The 24,737-nt window shown below is 40.9% G+C and overlaps 1 protein-coding gene across 1 annotated transcript in view; it reads left to right on the top strand.

Moving 5' to 3' along the window:
* The first annotated feature begins 820 nt into the window (after nt 1-820).
* LOC117542954 (low-density lipoprotein receptor-related protein 8-like) overlaps nt 821-24,737 on the top strand; it is a 181,730-nt gene continuing 157,813 nt past the window's right edge. The window contains 2 exon segments of the mRNA XM_034210852.1: nt 821-1,047; nt 2,034-2,159. Coding sequence (XP_034066743.1) covers nt 981-1,047; nt 2,034-2,159 — 193 coding nt within the window. The 5' untranslated portion in view covers nt 821-980.

Genomic DNA, 24,737 nt, shown 5'->3' with positions numbered 1-24,737 from the left:
ACTTTTCTACATCCAACTCACAGGTTTATCATTACTTTGAGAAAAATGATTATTAATGTGTATGTATTCATTGTTTTAAGGGTGGGGGTGTTACGGCTGTATTCCCTGTTTCTCTTTCCCTTTGGTTCCTCTACCCAGGTGTGCTGCGTTGCTGTAACGAGGTTCAGACTAGGTGCACCTGGAGAAGGAAGTGCTTAAAAGCTCCAGTGCAGCAGCAGAAGAGAGAGGCCTCTGGTGTGGGGACTGCTGTGGTTCCGCCTCTCATTCCGCCTCTCATTCCGCCTCTCATCCTAGGATGGATAGTTAAACATTTGATGTGTTGGTTATAATAAATCCTATGGATTTGATGGTGATTTTAAAGGTGTCTTTCGTGTTCTATTTGGGTCAGTGGTGGAATTTTGTTAGCCCCATAGGGCCATTTTAAGGGTGAGGCATAACATTTCCCCTTTTAGAAGTTAAGGTCATTTGTTCTGGAAATGTCATTTTCGAGCCTGAGACCTGAAAAACAGGCTCGGGTCTAACAGGTTAATACAAGAGATATTGATATTTGTTAACTCTGTTAAAAATGTAACATTTAAAACAAAGCTTTTGTTTGTTGTTGTTTTATCTTAATTAATGATTTGTAGCTGCTCAACAACATTTAATAATAAAAACATTTGAGTGATTTTCTAAACGTGACTCAGCAGTATTAGAAATTCCCTTGTTAACAACCGTTTTTGATAGTTTCTCTACCTACTACATTAACCGCAGGCTGGCTCCATCCCTACCGTCTATGCTCCATCCTCATCCCGCCCACAAGCGTCACTGATTCAAACTGCAGCCGAGGCAGAGGAAGCGCTGAGCCTGGCTCTGATCACACACAATCACACACACAAGGAGCACAGCAGAGAGAGCAACACACAGAGCGATAGAGAGGTTGGGGATCCTTCAGTGGCTTTTCACTCGCATGAACACAACCGTAGACCCCCCAGGATCTAAAGATGTGGACAGAAGTCGGAAAGCTTGTGCTATTGCATTTGTTACTCATGGAGCTCCATTGCGCTAGAGGTAAGACACTTGTCTCAGCGAGGAGGTCGATTTGCATCGCATCACGGACGTGGCATCGTTTTGGGGATCGTTGCTTAGTGAGGAACGGATCGTCTCCTAATGTAGACCGCGTGTTGTGTTAATGTGTTTCAAAAATATTCTGTCATCTCATTCATACAATGTCTCACACCTGGATCGGCAATTTGGTCCGCGCGGTGAATCCGTTCACTGGTGACATGAGTTGACAATATGCGGAATGAAAGGTCCGTAGCCTACAACCCACACGTGTGTGAATACAGTAGGCTGATGTTATCGTAATCAAAGGTTGCCTGTGGGAATGTAAAGGATGCACCGATCTGCGTTTTAGCTGAAGGCTGCAACTAAGAAAGCAGAAATAGATTGTCCTAAAGAGATCTTTATGGTGAAGTGCCAGTAGGACGCTGCTGGTAGCTGTTATTGTCGTAAAGCCTATTGATATAGTCAATCAAGACCATCATGACAGGAAAAGTGTAAATCATTTTAGGGAAATGCTGGATTTGAGAAAAACGAAACTATACACTCCAGCATTATTTATCAGAGGAAGCCCAACTATAGAGAAAGATTTAGAGATACATCTGTTTACCTCTTTACAACCCACAATAAGGGTGTAATTAAAACCTGTTTTATTCTAGTAAATGCATGTAGCCTATGTATTCTTTCTAAGCCAAGGCTAATTTGAAAAGTGAACATTGTTTTTCAAGTTAACCTCACAAACAAAACAGCCATGTAAACAGTCAAGCTTCCTCTGCAATAGGATGGTGTTACAAAAATAAAAACATTGCCTCATTCCTGTAAATGTTTTTAATTTCCACCCCAAATATGTGTATTATTCATAAGTGTCTATTATACATTTGTTGGTACTTTTAAATATCATACTCTGTTAACCTGGCATCCACATGTAGTCAATGTTCACATTTGTATAATTTAATGAACCAAATAAGTAATTGACCACTTTTTTGACAACACAGGAACTACTACGGAGACAGAGTGTGAAGTCGGGCAGTTTCAGTGCAAGAACGGACGCTGCATCCCGACCCTGTGGAGATGTGATGATGATGACGATTGCTCAGACAGCAGCGATGAGGAGAACTGTCGTAAGTAGCCCAGAGAATTTTTATATTGGCTGATAAGTGCAGTAATGCCTTTGTTTGCTGCCCAATGAAACTTGAAATGGATTTCATATGAGCTGGTACCTAACTGGATACAAGTATATGCTGTAAACAGTTGATTAACTCCATATTGTAACTTTTGAATGCATGAGTGAAGATATACTGAGATAAGCTGCTTATTTTTGGTGTGGGCCCCTCTGGAATCTAATTTTCAGTTGTTAGTCTAACAGTCAGTGCAGGAACTGCTGATCCTGGATCATTGGTTAGGTCACATGTCCACAGGAATTTATCAGATTTCTTGCTAATTTCACCGCTAATTAAACCTCTTGATACAAGGAGAGCTGTCACCCTAGAGCAGTGACCATCAACTGGTGGCCCGCGGGCCACATCCGGCCCGCACGACTGGGGTGACTGTGGCGTTGGCGGAGTGGTTAGTGCGTTCGCCCCCCACTCATTTTTTCTTTTACAACGTCTCGTGAGTAATGTGCAGTGCCGGAGTCCAACAGAGAGGCAGAAGCTGCGGGTCAGTAGACTGCGTACTGCGTAGTCTTCCCTGTCTTGAAGAAGAAGTGATCCTTCGTTGTGAAGAGTCTGCTTTATGCGCTCCGCAGCAGTAGCCCTGCAGCGACAGAGTCCAACAGAGAGGCAGGAGCTGCGGGACAGTAGCCTAGAAGTGATCCTCCGTTAGCGTGAAGAGTCTGCTAAGCTTTATGCACTCCGCAGTACCTGAGCGTGCTCCACTAGCACCCCCCCTTTTGTGTACATACACAAAAGGGGAGTTAGTCGGTTCAGTAAGAGCCAGCATGCAGGAACGGGATTCTGGGATTTGTAGTCTTTCTAGTTGCGTATTTTTCATGGTCTTATATTTCAACAGTTTTATGACAAACTGTGACTTTTTTGACATGGAAATAATTTTTTAAGATTGACAAACATCATATGTGTAATTCGTGGCACAATTCAAACGGGATCGAAAGATACGTTTTCTCTCCCCATTGACTTGAATACATAATTTTTCCGAAATATGGTCCCATGGGTCGGAAGTAGATGGGCGGGACTTCGCCTCTCTATTGGATACATTTTGGCCCTTGGACAAATGTATTTGGTGATCCCTGCCTTATCTTGCTGTGATGATGTTAGCTCCCTGCCTCATAATGTTGTTCTTCATTTATAATGGCTTAACAGAGTGTCGTATGAGTCATGACCACCTACTGCTGAGTAATGTAGCATGCTTTAATGCAAATACTGTGTCTCTTAGATATGATCACAAACAATTGGCTGCCTTTTCTGTTGCGCTCTCTGCTTCTGCTGGTGGTGTGTAATCATAGTTTTGAATACAGAATAGCGTATGCGATGTCGGAAAATCAAATGTTGTACTATGTCCTCCAGAAATGTGTGAAAAATAGCAGTACAACATGACTCCAATTTGACTGACTCTGTTCCGTTCAGGAAATTGCATGAACAACCAGCCGAGTAATCATCGCTTATACATTTGTCATGGTACTAATTGCTTGAATGGTTATATTAGCGGCCAATTGATTAATCGCTTATCTTGGAGACCAGCACGCCAGTCCCATGATTCTCTCATCATGGTGGCTGAATATCACGGGGTATCCCTGGATGAATGCTGTGACATTTACAAGCACATCTCATTCACCGCTGAGACTGAATAGAATTATTGGACACTATTTGATGGAAGTGAAGTTAGATTTTAATGAGATCTCCTTCCCTCTAATCGGTTTACTTTGTTGTTTGGCTGAAGGGAGGCTCAACAGGAATGTGACAATGGTATGTACTTATTGTAAGTCGCTTTGGATAAAAGCGTCAGCTAAATGCAATGTAATGTAATGTAATGTGCTTAAGCCACAAGGTGACAGACTGTTCTTTTAACTGAGCCACTTTATCTGTGGCAGACACATGCCCTACTCCTCTTCTCTTAGTCTTTTTGCTATACTTCTGGTCAGCTTTGGATGTGGTTATGTTCTCTTCTACTATAATACTCTCGATCTATTCCCCTGTTCACTCTCTACCTGATCTACTTTTAATCTCTTGCTGTTTCTTAAACTCTCTTCTGCTACTTCCATCGCTTTTACTCTCCCTTCATACCAACCTTGCACTCTCTTCAGCCCGCGTGAGCCCTCAGTCTGTTTCGGAAGTTGGGTGCTTCTTTCAAAAAGCACTTCCCCAGCATTGTAGCGCCCACTAAGAGGCTTCCCCCCCCCCCCCATTTTAAAATCTCTTGTGTGCACCTAGGCAGTGCAAATGCCGCAGAGGTTATGCCCACTCGTCTTACGCCCACAAAGAGCATCAGCTGACAGGTTGGTTGAAGATAAATCCAACAGCGTGACTCCGGTTGCCCGAGTGATGCTCAGTGGCTGGCAGTGTGCCAGCCCTTGGAACAGATGCCAGCACTGCAACTGTGCCCCCTCCCCAAAACCCAATATCACCAGCAGAGCTCAGCGGAGAGGAGGGAAAGCTTGAGGCGGAGAAGAAGGACCAGAAATTATGGGACATATTTGATTCAGATCAACAGGACAGTGTTAAACAAGAGCATTTTGCAGAATGTGAAGGGGGCTAATGAGGACAGGAGGGCAGATATTGTTAAGACTTGAGGGTAAGGTTAACCAATCAAAAGCCAATAAGATTTGCTTCACTCATGAGGATGTGGCAAAGCTCTATGAGCTCAGAACAGGTGTCTTTTAAAATAGGCGGTATATCAGATTGATGACATTGCTCTCATTGGCTAAGCACCTGATCCTTCCATCACCTGATTGGGCGATTGTAACACTCACTTGGCTGTCATTGGTCTTTGCATCTGACTTTCAAAAGAATATACACATTAATAAAAAACAATGTCAAAATCTCTAAAAAAGGGCAAGATGATAATAGCTAAAATCTGAAGCATGACATACTCAATGTAGACGAAGCCATGGTAGAAGGGTGCATGCATTTCTGTGCTCATCGTTGAAGCAATTTAGGAATTTAAAATATGATGTGCAATCCCTATTAAGTCAAGGCAATTTGCAAGTAAACACACCATAACTGTTTGCACGTGGGAGTATAAGCTGTAGTACCATGTGTTTATCAGTCAGTAGTCACATCACCCATCTTGTTTTCTGTTCACACACACAGGTCTGTCACCACAGGGATTACAGCTATCCACCCTGCTGTATTAGACCAAGTCTTATTAGATTTGTTTTGTGCCTTTGTCTATCCGTTCTTTCACTCTCCCTTTCTGCTCCTATCCTCCCCTCTCCTCTCCTTCATTCTCAACATGCCTCTTGCTAGATTTCGATGCTGTTGCCCTGGGAGACGGTAAAGTGGTGGTGGTGGTGGAGGGGTTTTTGTGCATGCATGTGCTTTCTTTGTAGTGAACGCAACGCTCCTGCACATATGTATGCATTCACATGGCAACTCTCCATCTCTGCACTGCTCTGTATGACCCATATTTTGATTGAGGAATATTCATAAAAAGGCTATATATATATATTTTAGAGGATTTAAGTGGATTTAAACATGCTTAATCCAAAGTGTAAAATCATGTAATATCTGAACCTCATGCAAGGTTTCTGCCTGTGTGTTGAAAGCCAATGGTCCACTGGGCTGAAGTTGACCCCCCATTGGGCCAAAGCATTGGGGAATATTTTATAAATGTATTTTAAAGATGTTTTTCCGCGGGGGTGGCTCAGTTGGAAGCATAGATTTAATGGTATGAGAATAATGGAAATGGAAGGATCACCAGCAACATCTGTTCCTTAAAATGTGAATTACTATAGGAATACGGCAGGGCTGAGATCAGTGTTTTTACCATCACACTTCTAACTGTCTGTGATACTGGAATCAAATAAACTATAGGGCCTCATCTTAATGCTGCCACCAGGGTACCCTGTCATATTTGCATTGAATTGTTCTTCCTATCTGCACAATGACACACTCGGTTTGAGAATGATTTAACACAGAACTGTGAAATCAGTTGTGGTCATTTGTGGTGAAAGGATTACTAAGTTACTAAATGGGTTGAGGCAAGGATTCTCATTTTTATGTCTTTAAAAAAAAAAAAATGATTTTGAGTGTTTGCTGCTTGGTTGGATACAATAAGTAGAATGAAGATTGTTGGAGTAGGAAATTGTCTTGGCAAGATAATGATTGGGTATCATTCGATTATGCAAGGGAGAAATAATGAGGAAATAGTTGGAGTTAAGTGAAAAACAAATTCTGAATTAAAAAAAACCCAATTAACAATGAAATCCTAGTGTTTCTTGATGGTGACAAGGGGTTGTACACAGAATACTGTAAGGCTGGGAAGAAAGGTATTTTAGCTTAGGGTTTCTGTGTGTGTGTCACAGCAGAACAATGAGTCTGAGCAGTCTAAAAAGGGGAGCGTCTCCTCTTCAGTCTGAGACCAGCATCCCATAGAAGAGACATCACAACACATTTCACGCCGCTGCTCTCTATATGAGTGTGTGGCTGAGCAGGGCTCTCACACACGCACGCACACTTTAATAAGAGACCACAGAAAAGAGCTTGAGGCATAAAAGGCATTGTACTGATAGGTTCACAGAAACACATTTTGATCACCTGCTGACACAGTCGCACAACAACACACACATTGCTCGCTGTAGCACAGCTGGGGTCAGACTTTTAATGGGGATATGAGGTCAAAGGGACCAGCAGCTTAATCCATTACACACAAACACACATATGGACACATGGAGTGTGTAGTAGCAGGGCTGTGAGGCAAGACTGATAAAATGCTTCTAAAAGGAAGCTATCACTGATCATTTACTCAATACTTCTTTTGAGGAGGTAATATGTTGTATTCTGTTGTGTCCAACCATCAAAAGCTCATACATACTTACGCCTGTTAACAGCCACATAGACAAGCATATGATGGTACACCACCATTTTTTAAAATTGGACTAAGGACACGGTGTGTGTACGTACGTGCGTGTGTGTGCGTGACGGTGCATGCGCGTATATATCAGGAGTGTGAGCAGCTGTAGTGCTAGTCTCCAGAGAAAAACCCCACTGCTGTGCTCTGATACTACTGAGGCACTGTGGGACTTTATTTGTGTGTGTGTGTTTGTGTACTTGTATATAACTGTATGTGCAAGCAAATATATCAGTTTTTTATGCCAAGAGAAAGCATTTTACAAACGGATGACAACACAAAAAACACATGTCACGTGAGGAAAAAAAGAGCAGCTTTTAGTAAAATTGGCTAGGTTGACTCGCCCGACAAAGGATAATTCAGTTTTTATGCAACTTGAGTCTTATTTTTATGGTTTTAGTCTATACAATAACTTCCCTGCACATTGGGGGCAGCTTTTGAGAACCACTGATTTAAGTGATGAGAACAAAAATAGAAACCCCACGTTTTGCTGATAAATCCTTAGCCCCAATGCTTACACTTTTACGTATATTGGTTTACGTTGGATGACAGTCGGACACTAATGTAGAAGGAAATTATAACTTTTGACGGATTTGAAGCTAAACGCTGAGGTTGTAAGTGTGTCCAATACATCTGACAGTTCTGTTTAGGAGTTTAGAAAAAATCACAGGAAATACACGATAACAATAATCTTTCTCTGGTTCCCAAGGAATTAAACTTGGTTGGTAATGACCTAAGGTTGGGGCACTTGTTCCAAGAACAGAATTAAAAAAGCCTAATTTCATCAGCCATGTTGGAGCTTAATTAAAGTTGCATTACTTTGTTCTATCATCAGTAAAAAAAACATTTTAATCACAAACATCAGGCTTCTTATGAACATGATTCTCTCCCCTGTCCTCATAACACATTACAAGATAAGGCTTCTAGCTGGCCAATGTTCTTTATACCATGATACTTCTCGAAGATTGATTATAAATAATATCAAGTAGACTTTTTCAGCATTGTCAGTCTGACAGATGACAAGCCCAAAATAAGGTAGGGCATAACCTTGTCAGACACTGTATCATGCTCTCCAAGATAACAATACCTGGTGTTTTGAATAGGTGTTGGGTGCAGCGATGCAAAACAGCAGCAGGGTAATTTTAGCTGAGGTCAGTGCTTGCCTGAGGCACTCTCTCTCTCTCTCTGTGGCAAACTATTTGGCTATCTCCCTCCCATTTCTGTCCGCTTTCTACCTATCGTTACCTTTCCATCTCCCGATTCCTGCTTTTGTTACCCCTCGTTATCTCTGGACATTGTGAATTTTTTGACACATAGGGCAGGGGTACAACAATTAGCACACCTACAGGGAGGGAGCAGACACAGTGTGTGTGTGTGTGTGTGTGTGTGTGTGTGTGTGTGTGTGTGTGTGTGTGTGTGTGTGTGTGTGGTGTGTGTGTGTGTGTGTGTGTGTGTGTGTGTGTGTGGTGTGTGTGTGTGTGTGTGTGTGTGTGTGTGTGTGTGTGTGTGTGTGTGTGTGTGTGTGTGTGTGTGTGTGTGTGTGTGTGTGTGTGTGTGGTGTGTGTGTGTGTGTGTGTGTGTGTGTGTGTGTGTGTGTGTGTGTGTGTGTGTGTGGTGTGGTGTGTGTGTGTGTGTGTGTGTGTGTGTGTGTGTGTGTGTGGTGTGTGTGTGTGTGTGTGTGTGTGTGTGTGTGTGTGTGTGTGTGTGTGTGTGTGTGTGTGTGTGTGTGTGTGTGTGTGTGTGTGTGTGTGTGTGTGTGTGTGTGTGTGTGTGTGTGTGTGTGTGTGTGTGTGTGGACGTGGACTGCACATCTTCATACTTTTAATCCAATTAGTAAGTGTCTCAGTGGGTTTGAATCGGCACCATAAGAAGAGTGTGTTACAGAAAGCAAGATAGAAAGTTCTATCGAGTTTTGCCTCTGCCTGAGTACTCATTCCTGTTTCTCAGTGTATAGTAAAGTGTATGACACACACATACACAAAAACTCACACACACATTTTTTTTGCCGATAGCAAAAAATTACAGCTCATCAGTACTAGCTCAGATGATCTACGACTGTGTACATTTGAAAGGAGTCACTGATTGTCGCCAAACTGTGCAGTACTCTTCAGCTTTATGCAGCCTTTCAGCTTGTTTTAGATCATTTGTATCTTTTTTCACGGCCACAACTCTCAGCCACGTCTTTCCAGAGACACAGAGTAACAGTTTAGATTAATAAACCCACCAGGGTTTCCCACGCCTAGACCAGTGGTTCCCAAACTTTTTGTGCCCAAGGCACACCAAAGGACAAGTAAAAATCTCCAGGCACGCCTATTGTGCAAAATAGCCCTTATAACACGTGTTATCACTCATATCATGTAAAATATCTGTAAATGTGCATAATTATTTACTAATGCCAAATAAAATGTGACAAAGACAACTATATTACTCATGAAATATTTATTAACGAAATATTTCAGAAATTAATTTGAAACGTTATCAAATTAGGCTTCATCAAAGCAGCAACACACTCATTTAAACCAGACAGGTCACAACATTAAAAATGAGGCAAAGGAAACTCAGCAGAAATTCAGCACAGAGAACTGTCAATGCAAGGAAGCTGCATTGTCCATGGTCCTGAACTACAAATTATAAATGTAACATTTCAGCAATCAGCATTGAAACATGTGCTATTGTAAATATTTTTGCCGACTTACAAATTAGTGAGATACATGTGCCTGTCGGGGCGCGCAGAATTTTTTAATCCTTGGTGGCACTGAGGAGAGGGCCACTCGCAAGTCCTGTTCAACAGAGAGCCGTGACCTCCTGTTGTTCTTCATGTAAATCAGAGTAGAGAACGCCAACTCCAGAGATGGGGTCGTTACTAAAAAAATGTAATACATTACATATTACTTTAAAAAAAAAGTAATATATTACACTACTTCGTTACTATCTACATAAAGTAACTCGTTACTTTACTCGCCGAGCACGTACGAACTTGCGCATGCCTGAGTGGCAATAACTTTCCTTACCAGCAGGCGGCGGTAGTGTGTATTTGTCATTAAAAACAGGCAACAACCGGAAGACAGAGAAGAAGAACAGACTACGTGATATAAACAAACAACAAATAGCTGTGCGGTAGCTTCACCTTAGCATGTGTTCTTTGCAGGTGCTTGTTGAGGTTTGACGTGGTGTTTACAGCAGTGGGTAACAGCTTCTGGCCTGGACACAGTTTGCACCTCACCGTCACATTCCTGTCTATTCTTCGGACGAACTCAAAATAATGGGCATACCTCCACCCCTCGAAAGTTATCGCTGACTCAGCCATGTTTATGCGGCACTGCACGTGGAGATGTGGATGCGCAAGTCACGCAGATTACGTACATTTAAACCTACTGATACAGTAAATAAAAAAATCATTATTTTTGTGTAGTTGTATATTGCAATAATAACGTATGGTTGTCACACAATCCCACGGCACACCCGGACTTGCCTCACGGCACACCAGTGTGCCGCGGCACACCGTTTGGGAACCACTGACATAGACTATACTTGGGTGGGCCGCCCAGGTATATTAACGGCCGCCCAAGTATATTTTGCGACCCTTTTTTAAAATGTGTTTTGTCCGTGACCACGACGCCATCTGTGATCGATTAACTTGTGGACAATGATCCCTCGCTCTACACCTCCTGTACCCAGACCCGGGCTGGCCATCGGGAGGACCGGGGGGTTTCCCGATGGCCTGGCCTGTTAAGTGGCCTGCCTCACACAGGGTGACTGGCTGTCTACATGATGTGGCCGACATGGCCACTGTCATACAGATCACAAATCAAAGCCCTCTGTGTGTCATTCAAGCTCGGGATAACCTCAGCTCAGGCGAGGTAAAGAACTCTGAGTGTTTAGATAGTTAACTTAGTCTAACTTAAAGTTCTCAGTGGGTCTCAAACGGTTTGGTCACCATTTATGTAAACACATATTTCCATTTGAGAGGGTAGTGATTAGTCAAATATGCATGAATAAAAAAATAAAAAGTTAACTAGGTGACAAAAGGTAAGATACACTTTTAAAACTTGTTGAGAGCTAAAACTAGTCTTTGCTGCTGCCTCAAAGAGGAGCAGGGGGAGAGGAGGGAGACAGGAGAGGCTGATTCAGGAGCACAGACACACTCACAACTATAAATGAACCAAAAATAAATAAATAAACAAGTTTCAGTATTTTTTCATATTGGAAATGGGATGTTATTGGTTATGGCCATGATTTTATGATTATTGAAATGTATACAGTTCTGTTTCATATAGGTGTTCCGATAGATCTAGTATCTTTATTTCCCCCTCAAAGTGCACCAGATTGATGCATTTAACTCCAACATTTAAAAAAATAATCTTACCGGGGGAGCATGCCCTCGGACCCTCCTAGAGGATTTGAGGTCCACCCCCACTTAAAATCACATTGATAGGTTCCTAAATACATTTACCATTTTTTATTAAATAATAACCCATGTCCATATGTTTATTTTTGGGTAGTAGATATAAACTATAGGGCTATCACTATGGGCCCTGCCTGTACCTGTTCGCTCTGCCATCGTGTGAAGGGTCTGCTAACAAGCGACCAACAGAAAGGTTAATGTTATGCCCGGCCACACGAGGACGAAAACGGCTAAACGCATAGGATTAACGCAATCGCAAAAAAGCTTCCGTCCACACGCAATAGTCATCCGGATAGTGTCTGTCCACACGAGACCGCTCCGTTTAGCTCCAACCGCTGGAGAAGCTGCAGTACATATGCAGGAGCCTGTACGTGGCGCTGTAACTTCCTCCACAAAAGCAGCGAAGAAGCATGGTTGTCATGGTTGCCCTTCTGTTTATTCTCCGCGGTGGGGGCCGAGGGAACCGGGCAGAGTTTTTCGCCAGTCAACGTGTATTAAAGTTTAAATCTTGCGACAAAATTATAAAAGTGCCGGTCAAAGGTCTTCTTTGTTATTTATTGAGCTTTAAAACAAATGAATAACGACTCTATATAATATAATAATAAAATACACGGAGCCTCTCTTTTTCCTCCCTCTCTTTGGACAGTGCCAGTGTCTGTTTCATGCAGCAGCTGATCCAGTAATGAGTGACCCGGCCGACAGTAAAAATAAACATATTTATAACTAGTTTAGGTAGTTTGAGAGGTGTCTCCGTCCTGTCAGATTAGACTTCACTCGCGTTTATGTCCATATCGAGAGAAAGATAAATAATCTAAATTCAGTGTGCAGTTTACTTTGACGAGGGGGTGAGCAGCAGAGGTGGGGAGAGGCGGGGCTATTGCCTCATCATTATCAGAAAATGATCGTATAGGGCGTACACACGGAGCCGTTGGACCCCCCAGAGCGTTGTGTATGCCGTTCTATCCACCTTGGGACCCGTTATCGTTTCCGCAGTCGTTTAGTGCCGTATTCGGTCGTCCTCGTGTGGCCGAACGGTCTATATGACACTAAACAGTAACGCAAACGACTGTTTTCGTCCTCGTGTAGCCGGGGCATTAATGTTGTTATACGTCACCTCAACCCCCCTATTGGCTGTGAACATTTAATAACTTTAACTGGCCCGACAAGTAATAGACTGTTACAATTATGCAGGGTCAGAGTGCGGAATGAGAGGAGAAAATCAAAAGTTAGTTGGGGAAAATTTGTGTCAATAAACAGGAAGAAACTTTGTACAGCTAGAGTAAAGAGGGTGGATTCTGCCAGCCTGAAAGGTAACATTCAATGTTGGTTCTTTCTCTTCTGCCCTCTTAGTTTCTCCACCTTTCTACATACAAATCCCTTCTGTCTAATGTTGTCAGAATGAGTATTCCACAGATTATCTTGTGTTGTTCTTCTGCTCCGCTGCAAAGTCACTTATTGTTCAAATAAGATAACACTTCAATCCTTTACCCCCACCATGTGTGCATGTTTAGCTGTGTGTCTCTCTGTGCCTGTGTTGTTGTGTTGTGCTGTTGTTACCCCCCCCCCTAACTCAGCCGTGTCTGACAGGGTATCATCGCATTAATCCCCGGCTCAGATTAACCGAATAATTTAATGTGCCTCCATTTTATTATTTACATTTGCTGTAATCCTGTTTTTCACCTTGCGTTCTGTCGTCTTGTAAATGCAGCAGGGGGCGGCGTATGAAACGACAACTAAGAATGCTGATGAATAAAACATGGCTGCTAATACCGTCTGCTGGGCTGAACACCGAGATAGGGCCCTTGAGTGCTGCATGTCAAAAGTTTTCATCCGAAGTTTTACATGGAAGTTACAAAGTGGAGGAATAGAGTCTAGTCTGACTCCCTTTTCTGATCATATTGCTTCAATTTTTCTTTCTCCAGTTGCTATTCCTCAATTCTTCCTCTGTTGTGTTTCATTTCTTTCTTAATACTCTACTTTTTGTTTCATTTGTCCCGCTCTGTTGCTCTAAATTCTGCTCCTCTTGTGTTTTCTACAATTTCTCGTTCCTCTACTCTCAGTCTTTGTCTTCGACTGAAGAACTAACTGCTGGTTTGCTCAGTTTGATTTATTACATCTTACCTTGCTCCAGTCTTTCTTTGCAAATAAAACCGGGTATTTTCCACCCACCGTTGCAGTGGAGCAGGAAATCAGTTAGGTACAAATAAGAGTTAGGGTTGTTGTCAATGTGGTGTGTTTGTCAGCATTTGTCGTGTCTGTTTTCAGATAGATGAAACTAGATTTTTCAAACCTGCTGATGTACATTTTTTTGACGAGGTTAAAAAAGGGAAAGGTCTCAGAAAGAGAATATGAATTCACACCTCATGTTTATATAATCCGTATCATTAGGCAGCACAAAACACTGATGCAGATGCTTAAACATCCAACATCCTAATAACACACACAAAGCTGTTTGAGCTTATTCAAGTCTAATGGGCCGAAGCTAAATTGCAGAGCTGTTCTCTTCTAATTGTAATATTTATGGACAGTTTAGTCGTAAATGAAGGAGCCATAATATTAAAAAATAAAGCACCTGTTCCCATCATTTTGTTTTTAGAATTTTCAGAGTGTCAGCATTTAGTTTTTACAAAGTTAAAACATAAAACTATTCAAAAAGAGGTATAAAGACACAATTCTCACAAGGTACAGGGATGAAATTGCTAAACCATAACTGTTTATATTCTTGTTTTGTATTAAATGTATGAAATTGTGTTTGTACGAATTTATGTATGTATGTAAACGCTCGAAAAAATAAAATAAACTAAACATAATTTAAAACATGATTATAATTATTTGAGCTCCTTTTCAATCACCAGTGCATTTTGCATCTACAGATTATATCAAGCTGCTAATGTTGGCTACATGTTTTTTTAAATTTTCTAACATAAACTCCATATATAGAAAAAGATAGGACAGTTAAAGCCTTACTATAACTGACCCGAAAACGGTAACCAAAATGTTGACTTGATCAAGGACATAATCAGCTAAAAAAGGAACTTGAGGATTACCAACTTGAAAAACTTAAGTTGACATCCTCAACATATTTTCATATTTTCCACTCCATGTTTATTCCTGCTCTACACCTTGCTCACTTTTGTCCTTATTTTGAACTTTTTCTCTCACATTTGTCTTCCTGTCCTCTTACCTCCATCTGGCTTTTGAATGAAGCTGTTAATGTAGATTACACGCACACACAACATATCTCCTTTATACACATGCCGTGCCTGCTCCTAAGCCTGTGAACGGGTCTTTTACCTTGAGGGGATTTTGCTGTCATTTGTGGCAGGATGGTGGGGTGAGGTAGTGGAGGAAGGGGGAGTCACTCTTTGATGATATAGCTGGTGCTCAGTAATACCGGTTATCAGAAAAAAAAACGACAAGTGTGACACAAAATCGCACACATACACACAGCCTATGTTTTGTGGATACACATAATATACGACTTTTAGCTGTAGCTTGCTTTATTATAACAACTCAGTGACACTGTCAACAGGAAGGGGATAGGGGAGATTAAAGGGTGAGGAAATGGTCTAGGAATCAATGGTAAGGACCACATCTCCATTGCTGAATGAACATCTCCTGTTTTGACTTTCCTCAGAAACTCCTGCTTAAAAAGTCCTTCCTCTTACGGCGTCGGGATTATTGAAAGTGTGTTTTGATTTAAAAATAAAAAGGCTGATAGCTGCTGGAGCAGCATTCAGAGTCTCTCAGGACGCATTGACGTTGAAAACTTACTAGCTATTTTGGATGTTGGCTGCTTTCAACTCGCAGTTTAAAGATGCAACGTTGTTTGGATGAGCCAAATGTAGAGAGCATGTTCTGGTGGGGGGAATACAATTCTAATGCTGTGATTGTTACATAGTGAAGGAAAGATGTTTCATCAGATCTACTTTCCTATTCGTCCTCTCCCTACCTCCTTGCTTCATTTCTTTTCTGTCTTTCTTCTTTCTGGCATGTGTTCACAGGGCGTTAAACCAGTGACCACACTCTCTCTCTGTGCCATCCACCCCCACACCCTATTATGTGTCATTGCCACACGCGGCATGAATGTTGTGAATATGGGGCCTGTGACACTTTATCAATGGTAGGAACCCCTCGTACTCTCACACACACACTTAAAAAAAGATGTGGTGTGTGTGTGTGTGTGTGTGTGTGTGTGTGTGTGTGTGTGTGTGTGTGTGTGGTCTTGTGTGTGATGTTCGTGTGTGTGTGGGTGTGTGTGTTGTGTGTTTGTGTGTGTGTGTGTTGTGTGTGTTTGTTGTGTGTGTGTGTGTGTGTGTGTGTGTGTGTGTGTGTGTGGTGTGTGTGTGTGTGTGTGTGTGTGTGTGTGTGTGTGTGTGTGTGTGTGTGTGTGTGTGTGTGTGTGTGTGTGTGTGTGTGTGTGTGTGTGTGTGTGTGTGTGTGTGTGTGTGTGTGTGTGTGTGTGTGTGTGTGTGTGTGTGTGTGTGTGTGTGTGCGCATAATGAATAGTGCTGTGACCTTGCATGCAACATCTGCATTATCCTGTTGGGTTCAATACTCTTTGCATGAATTTTCATACACATTTTCTTTCTTATATTCACAGAGGTCATCGTGTTTTCATTAGCTTTTTTAAATCTGTGTGTATATTTAACAGAAACACATGCTTGCATATCATTTCAACTAGAAACAGCGTGTCCTAAAGCCTTTTGTATTTGTCTGCTCGTGTTGCCTTTGCTGTTTGTTTGCATTAGACGGGTCTCAGAGGTTTAGTAAGATTAAATAAAGCAGCAAGACTATCCGCTTAAACATTTTACACTGGGTTTAGTAGGAGGAAGAGAGACACACACACACACACACACACACACACACACACACACACACACATGCACTCACTTTAGCATCATCTTCTTGGCTGCTGTAGTAGGTTGAATAATTAAAACCATGACCTTTTCTTTGACATACTCAAAAACCAAATAATCGGCTCTGTACAAAAGTGTTTTTCCTCTTTGTTTGTTTCCAGAGTTTCAGGATGTTGCTTTATGGTACCCCACTACTGAGATATTGATTCATGCCTGACCTGTGTGTTTCATGTCTTTTGGCGCACAATGTTTTTCTTTCTTTTGGATCACATTAAAAAAAAAATATATATTTTAGAGGAGATTAAATGCTGATGTCTTTCTTCACATGTTTCTTCTATGCTTTGCTTATTTTCTTCACATTATTATTAAAGATTTGATATAATAAGTGGCATCACAATTCCTTCTCATTTCACCCTTACACTTTTCCCTCCATACCTCCCTCCCAATAACAAGCAGATCATCTAATTAGTCGGTAGGTTTGTGACTAAAATAATAAACGATATTGGTACCATTGGGGTAGATCCTTCAGCAAGCCATCAAACCGCGAGGAGTAAGATTATATGACTAGTAATAAGAAGTGTTTGTTGAAGCTTTGTATGTCACACCAGAATAGTGACATATTTCTGTTTAGCCAGCTAGTGAGGGATTTAATCCCCGGCTGCCGTGGCACATCTGCACGTTTTCATGCCTTGTTGCCCATGGAAATGCACATAGCAATGCCTGCTGTGCTCAGGTGCAACCACCATTTAAATCCCACAACTATTACAAAGTGAAAATGTAATGCCCACAAGTAAACATCAAAATAAGTCACCTAGGTTAAATTACAAGTACCTTCCCATGTTACAAACCAGGCAGCTTTGATGTGTGTTCATATTGCTTTAAATTTGACCCCTGGGAGAAAATTGACATTTTGGAATACTTAGACTTTAGTTTCAACAGACTTCAGTAACACAGAAAAACAGATGGATAGATTCCCATTGACTAAAGCCCTCCCAGAAAAATTGACACTTTAAGGGACAAAATATTAATGAGCAATCAATTTCATTTATAGTGTGTGTCAAAGCTAGAAACACACAGAACACTGCATATACAATGGCTTAACTAAATAATGACACATGTGCAAACCAGACCCTTTACAACCCGCACACATACACATGGAGAAGACCCAGTTATGGCAGAAGGCAGTAGTTAAGTATAATTGGCGCATGGTGTTATTACTGTGATGCTTTTCCTTTATTTATTGGCTTTATTCCACCTCTCTTGGCCCAGACAAGACATGGTCCGTTTTTCTGTGTGTGATGGTGCTTACATAAATGATCAGACAGCTTGATTAAACACTGTGAGGTTATTTCAGATTTGTTATGTCCACTTCCTTCAAAAACGCTTAGTTTGAAAGGGGGACATCTACACATTCAAGTGGTTTGAATGTTAGCCAATATATATAATATGCCAACTACTACTAGAGCAACATGTTCAAAAATAGACTAAGACTTGAGTTCACGATTTGACACCTTGAAACTTGATTCGGACTCTGAGTACAGATTATGTGTTTTGTCAGTCAGCCCAAAAAGCAAAAAGGTTATTTTATGGGCAAAGACAATGATCTCTTTCTTGAAGAAAAAGTATTGATCCACCTTACTGTGAAAGAAAGGGATGAGTAAAGGTGAGTCACAATCCAAGCAGGCAGTCTATTGTTCTTCAAAATGACCACAAGTCTCTTTTTTACAGTGCTCAAAGGCTTTTCTCACATGAGCAGCTACTCAGTAATGTGGCTGTGTATTTTTTGAGACACAACAGTACAGTTAGAGCATTAGCATGACAGGTGCGTTGACATGCCTGCACAAAATAGTTTTAATGAACATTTTCTGCCATAGTAAGTCCAGCAAATGGCTATCCAAGTTTCGTCCCGATTCTCAGCAGTCTGAGGATAGAAAGACAGTCTAAGGCTGTATTTTGTTATGAACACCCCTAATAGTTTGCCTGGTTACTTTGATTTACTTCTCGCTCCTTTTGAAAGTCATGAATATTGAAATAGCACAATGTCTTCCTGTCAAATGCCCAGGATCTTATGTGCATAACCCACATTTTCAAATGCATTTAAATGATGCATTCACCTTTTTGAAATGCTTAGAAATGTAGAAATGGTTAATGTCTGTATTTGAGCATGTGTTTTCCCAAACTTCAAAGAGCCTCGAAATGTTTTCATCTGACTGCACTTGAGACACATTGATCCATTTCAAATGAAAATACTCTTGCACCTGTTAAAAAATCCACAGGGAAGACAACACTGCTTCACGCTACAGACTTGAAAGGTTGGGTTCAGTAAAAGGAGATAAGTATAACGGGATGAACTGGTTGTAGCTAGGGGAAAATACTTTTGCAAGTGATGGAAGGATAACATTTATTTAGACTCCTTTCATTTGTGTTTGGGAGAATTGATGGAGAGATGACAAATAACTATCAGCTTTAAGATATAACAATAGACTTATCTATAAAATTGAATGTGCCTGATAGTTACTGATACATTTCTTTTGCTCACTTTTCTCACTCTTGGAACCTTTCACAATCGATACAAATGCAGCTTTTCAAGTATTCTCTTATATCATTTATTAGGTCGGTTCTGTGTATTTCTGCGATGAAGTATTCTTTTGATCATAAATGAATGGAAGGATCATTTTTACAGTCAATCGGTGAGCTGGGCTTGGAATATCTTTTGAGCTGTGCATGCAAGGTAGCCAACTCTTGTTCTCAAACCTTATCACTTAATTGTTTCAGCACTGGATCTGTGTTCTGTTTTATCATCATGTACGTACTGTAAATGTTATATTTGAGGTGTTTTCATCCTTTGGCACAGCTAAATCTGCAATTGGCAATATTCTTCATGGTTAATGGGCTGAGGCTGCTGTCGGCCAGAGGCATTCATAGCCGATGTCAGGTCACTTGCCAAAATGTAAAACATGCTGATATACTAACAGCCCAGTTGTTTTTCACCTGTCTGTTTCAAGTGTGTTTTTCTGTTCCAGTCCCTGTCTAATGCTATGCTCACTAAAGGTAAATAATGCAAACAAATGGAGATCTATAAGTTGCTAATGAAAAAGGCAATAGCAGCAGACCCCGTATTGTGTGTACATGTGTGTGTATCAATGTGCATGCTTTGTAAGTCTGTACCATTGACCTTAATTCTTCACATTAGCACCAAGTCTCCAGAGGGTCTATGTAGATGTGTTCAAAGTTAGCAACCCCCGGCTAATTGATTTCAATGAATGCCACATTTTATACTTCACTTAGTAAATTACACCAACATGCAGTTGGGGGTGTTTGACATGTGTGTGTATGTGATTGTGTGTGTGCCTATCCCTTTTCTTTATGTGTGTGTGTGTGTTAGTGGGGGGCTCCAGTGGCAATCTGTAGAGTCAAGAGTTTTTTAATGAGATCAATGCTTTCCTTCCTGCATCCGCAGATGGTCACTGTGTGTGTGTGTGTGTGTGTGTGTGTGTGTGTGTGTGTGTGTGTGTGTGTGTGTGTGTGTGTGTGTGTGTGTGTGTGTGTGTGTGTGTGTGTGTGTGTGTGTGTGTGTGTGTGTGTGTGTGTGTGTGTGTGTGTGTGTGTGTGTGTGTGTGTGTGTGTGAAAAGAGGGAAGGGGCTACAGGGACCTTGAGCAGATACATCTTTAATCATGTGCTTGCTCTCATGTTTCATTTAATTGCCCCCTAAATCCATAAAAGGATGACGGCATTGTGGTTTAGAAACACATAGTGTGAGTTGGACGTTTTATGTGCAAGTTTCATCAGTAGCACGAGAGAAGTGATCACGTTTGTTTTACAGTACATGTAGGTCACTATGGGAGCTTGCTATAATGGTAGCAAGCATTAAAACATGTTTCAATGTTCTATTTCTTTGTGGCATGCATTTACTTCACATGTTCTGTATATGGTTAGTTGTCTTCAGAGAGATTTTTCCATGCATTAACAACCTGATATATTTTTCCAAATGTTGTTTGTGTGTACATCTTCCTTCATGTTCCTTCGTCATGACATGCACTATATTCGTTTCCGCTGTTTGTTTATGTTTGTCATTTGAACCATTTTTTTTTTAACAGTGAGACAAAATACCTATTTCAGAAAGTAGTTATTTCTCCTCTATCTTTAATTTCCCTTTAGTTTAAATCCTGCTTTTTCTCCTCCCTTTCTACCTGGTGCAATAACTGTGCAGAGGAGGTAGAGCCGCTCATGTGCAAAAGCTAAGGATAATGAATGGAAAATAATGGAAAATTACCAAGCTAGTACCACTACATGTTTTTAAAGCTCGGTTGGATGCTACAAAATCAGATGCTGTTGGTACCTGTACTTGTGGTTAAATATGTAAATTGTAATCCCTGTACATTTTGCTGTATGATGTCCTTTTGTTGTTCTGTTGTTTATGTCTTCTTGTGGAACCTACTGCTGCAGGTCTCCCTTGAAAAAGAGATCATTGATCTCAATGGGATTTTACATGGATAAATAAAGGTTTTGAATGAGTTAAAGACAGATGCAGTGTTTCCCCTAGGATGACAGACATAGTCTGCTAAGGCGTAGCGCGTGGATTTGTGTGTGTGCGTGCGAAGTGCGCCCCGCCAATATGTTTCTATGTGTCTGCCAGCACAAGAAAGGCTCTTGAGGCTCTACAGGTGTATTTTGCTCACCTTTATTGAACATACAGTAACACAAATACTACACATCCACATAACAAACAATCCAAATAAAATGTATGAAATTTAATTATTTTAACCTGCTTTATTTGAAATGTTGAAGTGAAATGCATCAATCTGGTGCACTTTGAGCACAAAATGAATTTATGGATACAGCTCTCAACATTCGAAAGGGAGCTGTATACCTTTCAATAATCCAAGCATCTTTAGAATATGATCACAACCAATAACAAATCATTTAAACTTGTTTATTCTTATCTTATGTTACCTAGTTAGCATTCTTTCTTTTTCTTTATGCATATTTTACTAATCACTCCCCTTTTAAACAGTTTTTTTGTACTGTCCTATAGTACACATTGGAATGATTTCTGACTTTATTTTTTACAACTATATTAAATAAATAAAGGTGTGCTCTCTCTAGCTCTCTCACTCTCTCTCTGTCTCGCTCGCTCACAGAGGCTGTGTGCTCCTCCGTGGCGATGACGGAGCGCCACGTATTATTATTTTAATGTATATAAAATACAAAAAAATAAAAAACTTTTTTTTGGTACCTGGCTGGCGCTCCGTAGCAGCGGCGCACATACATTCAGCGGCGGCTGAATGTATAGGGCAGTGGCGAGCCGTCATGGCCCTCTAGGCCCTCTGTGAGGGCCTAAGATATTCTACAAAAATAATATTTAAAAACATTAAAAAACAAACAAATTTAATATTTTTTTTTAGTTATATTTTTCATTAGTTTTACCAAAATAACTTGATTTAATTGTATTTAAAATAACATTTCCAAAGAAATAAATCCTTCGAATCTGCCTATTCAGTTTCTGTTGGAATGTGAAGGGTTAAATGAAAGAAGCTGGTCTCTGCGAGTGTGAAGAGAGGAGCTGTTGGACGTCCAGGCGGTCCAGCTATGAATTCACAGAGGGGCCCCGCTATAGTAACTGAACGAGAGAGTAATGTCAAATGACAGTACAATTGACCAATCATATCTTCCCTCCAAATGGGTGGGTGTTATTATCGCGGACTTTATGACAAGTTCTGCCAGCTGTGAAACTTTTCTTGTTTCCATAGGAACAACAACTTCCTGTCAACAGCGTTAACTCACCTTCAAAATAAAAGCATGCCAAATTACACTTAAGACATACAACTGCAACGAAAGTAACAAACACAATGCAATATCCTTTTCATTTTCAAAGAACACAAATAGGGTTATTTACAGGTGTTGTTTTGTGTGGTAGAGGGTCGCTTTCATTGATGCGTTTTGCACCCCGGGCCGTTGTTTTGAGAATCCGCTGAAGTATACGCTGTGACGTAATAACTCGACGGAGGGGGGGGGGGGGAGGGGGGGGGGGGGGGGTCAGAGGGCCTAGGTATAAAAGTCACGGCTCGGCACTGATATAGGGGAAACACTGCAGATGTTTACATTTAGTTTGTATACGGTTGCCATCAAATGTGTGTGGGTGCTTGTATTTTCAACAGCTCTTGCATTCACTGTACATAATGATGTCTGAAATCAATCTATCTTTTCTGCAGCGATAGATCCATTGATTGATTTGACTGATAAATGGGGTTGTTTTCCCTGCTCAATAATGACACAAAGTGAAGATGTGTTTCTATTGGTCCTACCCTTTATGTGTTGTGGGATCATAAAACCGATATATGAATTATAGCATTGCGTTTTCATTTTGTGTCACCGTTGGTCACGTCTACCACAACGGAGTCTCTTGAAAGAGCTGTGCAGAAATTGTGAGGCATTTCAAAGAAGCATGAAATGGCATTTAGAGAGCTTTGTGCATCTGGTATTTGTTGTCCATCCGTTTCAAACAATGTCAACAGAGTAGATATATGTTTTACTCGGACCGGGTTTTGGTCCTTCAGTATAACGTCTAAACCAAGCTGTTACTGAAAGGCATTATTTCTTCTGTGTAAATGAAACAAAGTGAAGTATAGTTTATTTTTGTCACTTTGTATAGTTATGAATTTTAATGTTGCATAATATTTTATAAGGAGGAATGGATGAACTAGAAATCTACTCGGCAGTTTCATCTGATTAAGGTTAGCATTTACTAAAGTAAAAATGATATCAGTTTTGAAATAATAATAATAATTTGTTGACAACTTCAAAAATAACTGGAGATCTTTCTTCAGATAAAAAAAAACATTATCAAATTTCTGGTAAATACTGTGTCCTAAAATGCATCAGACATTTTTTTGTATAGATGATCTATTAATTATATACTTTTGATAGTCACCTTGTTGTTGAATCTTCAAAACATCTGTAAAGTTATATGCTTAAATTATATGCATTTCTTGTTATCCTTTTTCTTTGAAAATCCTGCATCCTCTCTGTGTGTTTCTGTGTGTGACTCTTGTATGAGTGTGTCACTGCTTCCTACTGTTTTATGTCACCATGATGAAGTTTATATAGATTGGTGTGTCGGTTAATGAGTCTCTGTGTGTACATGTTTGTGTGTCTGTGTCAACATATGCTTCAGAGGTGTCGCAATGATGAAGAATTTCCTGCCTTCTGAGCGTGTGTGTGTCTGTGAGCACATTACTGTGTGTTCCCAGAGATGGTCATTAGCTGTGAGGGACTGTAAAGCCAGTGACCTCACAGTCGTAAATGGAAAGGCCCGACCGTATCCCGTTCACCTCGCAGACCCCAGACTTCTGTACTAATGCACCAAAGCAGCCATTGATGAGGGAGGGGAGGGACTCATGGGGCAAGAAATGGAAGAGCACACACACACACACACACACACACACACACACACACACACACACACACACACACACACACACACACACACACACACACACACACACACACACACACACACACACACACACACACACACACACACACACACACACACACACACACACACACACACACACACACACACACACACACACACACACACACACATATATATATATATATATACTGTTGTATACCCTCCTAATCAGCTCCACACCGATACAGGACTCTTTCTTGGCTTTGAACTATATGTTATAGTTTCTGTGTTTTTAAAGAGAGTTTTGACAAGCTGTGCAGAGCTACCTGCCACTTAGAAGTGAGGGAAAATGAACTAAAATAAGGAAACAAGAAGTACATGTGATTTGAAAGAAAGAGTGACAGAAAAAGAAAAACAGAAGGTGAAAGGTGGACATTTGCACGCAATGTTTCTGTAGATTATAATATCTTATTTGGAGTGCTGATTTGTCAGCCGCCCACTTGAACCTTTTTGTAAGCTTTCCCAATCCGCCCATGGCAGCAGTACTTATGAATGAAGCTTTGATTTATTCGGTAAAGCCTTACTGATTTGCTTCACAACATGCCAAGAAACAACTTTGTTTTGAATCTGTGCTGACATGTTTATATTGACAAACTGTTGTTGCTTTCCCTCAGAGAGTGCAGAGCTACCTGTAATTAACTTCCTCCGTGAGTGACGGTTGTATTTTGATAATTGTGAGAACACTGGGGGTCTTTGCCATTACAGCTGAATTAACTAAAGTCCCTCAGCTTGTAATAAGCAGAGCGTTCTCCTGCAGGTATCACTGAGGGTAATCTAAAGCATTCCAGCGGATGGAGTACGCTTCGGCGAAAGTTGACAGGGACTCGTGGGGAGCGATCGAAGAACATAATCCATTTTCTCCAAATCAGCCCAACTAAGCGAGGAAGCGTAGTAATGAGAAAATGATTAGATTTTCTTTTCTGCTGCATGCA

The sequence above is a fragment of the Gymnodraco acuticeps genome, unplaced genomic scaffold (genome assembly GCF_902827175.1).
Source record: "Gymnodraco acuticeps unplaced genomic scaffold, fGymAcu1.1, whole genome shotgun sequence".
In the NCBI taxonomy this organism is placed as follows: Eukaryota; Metazoa; Chordata; class Actinopteri; order Perciformes; family Bathydraconidae; genus Gymnodraco; species Gymnodraco acuticeps.
Note: the sequence above shows the minus strand (reverse complement) of the source record. Positions and strands in the feature narration are given on the sequence as shown.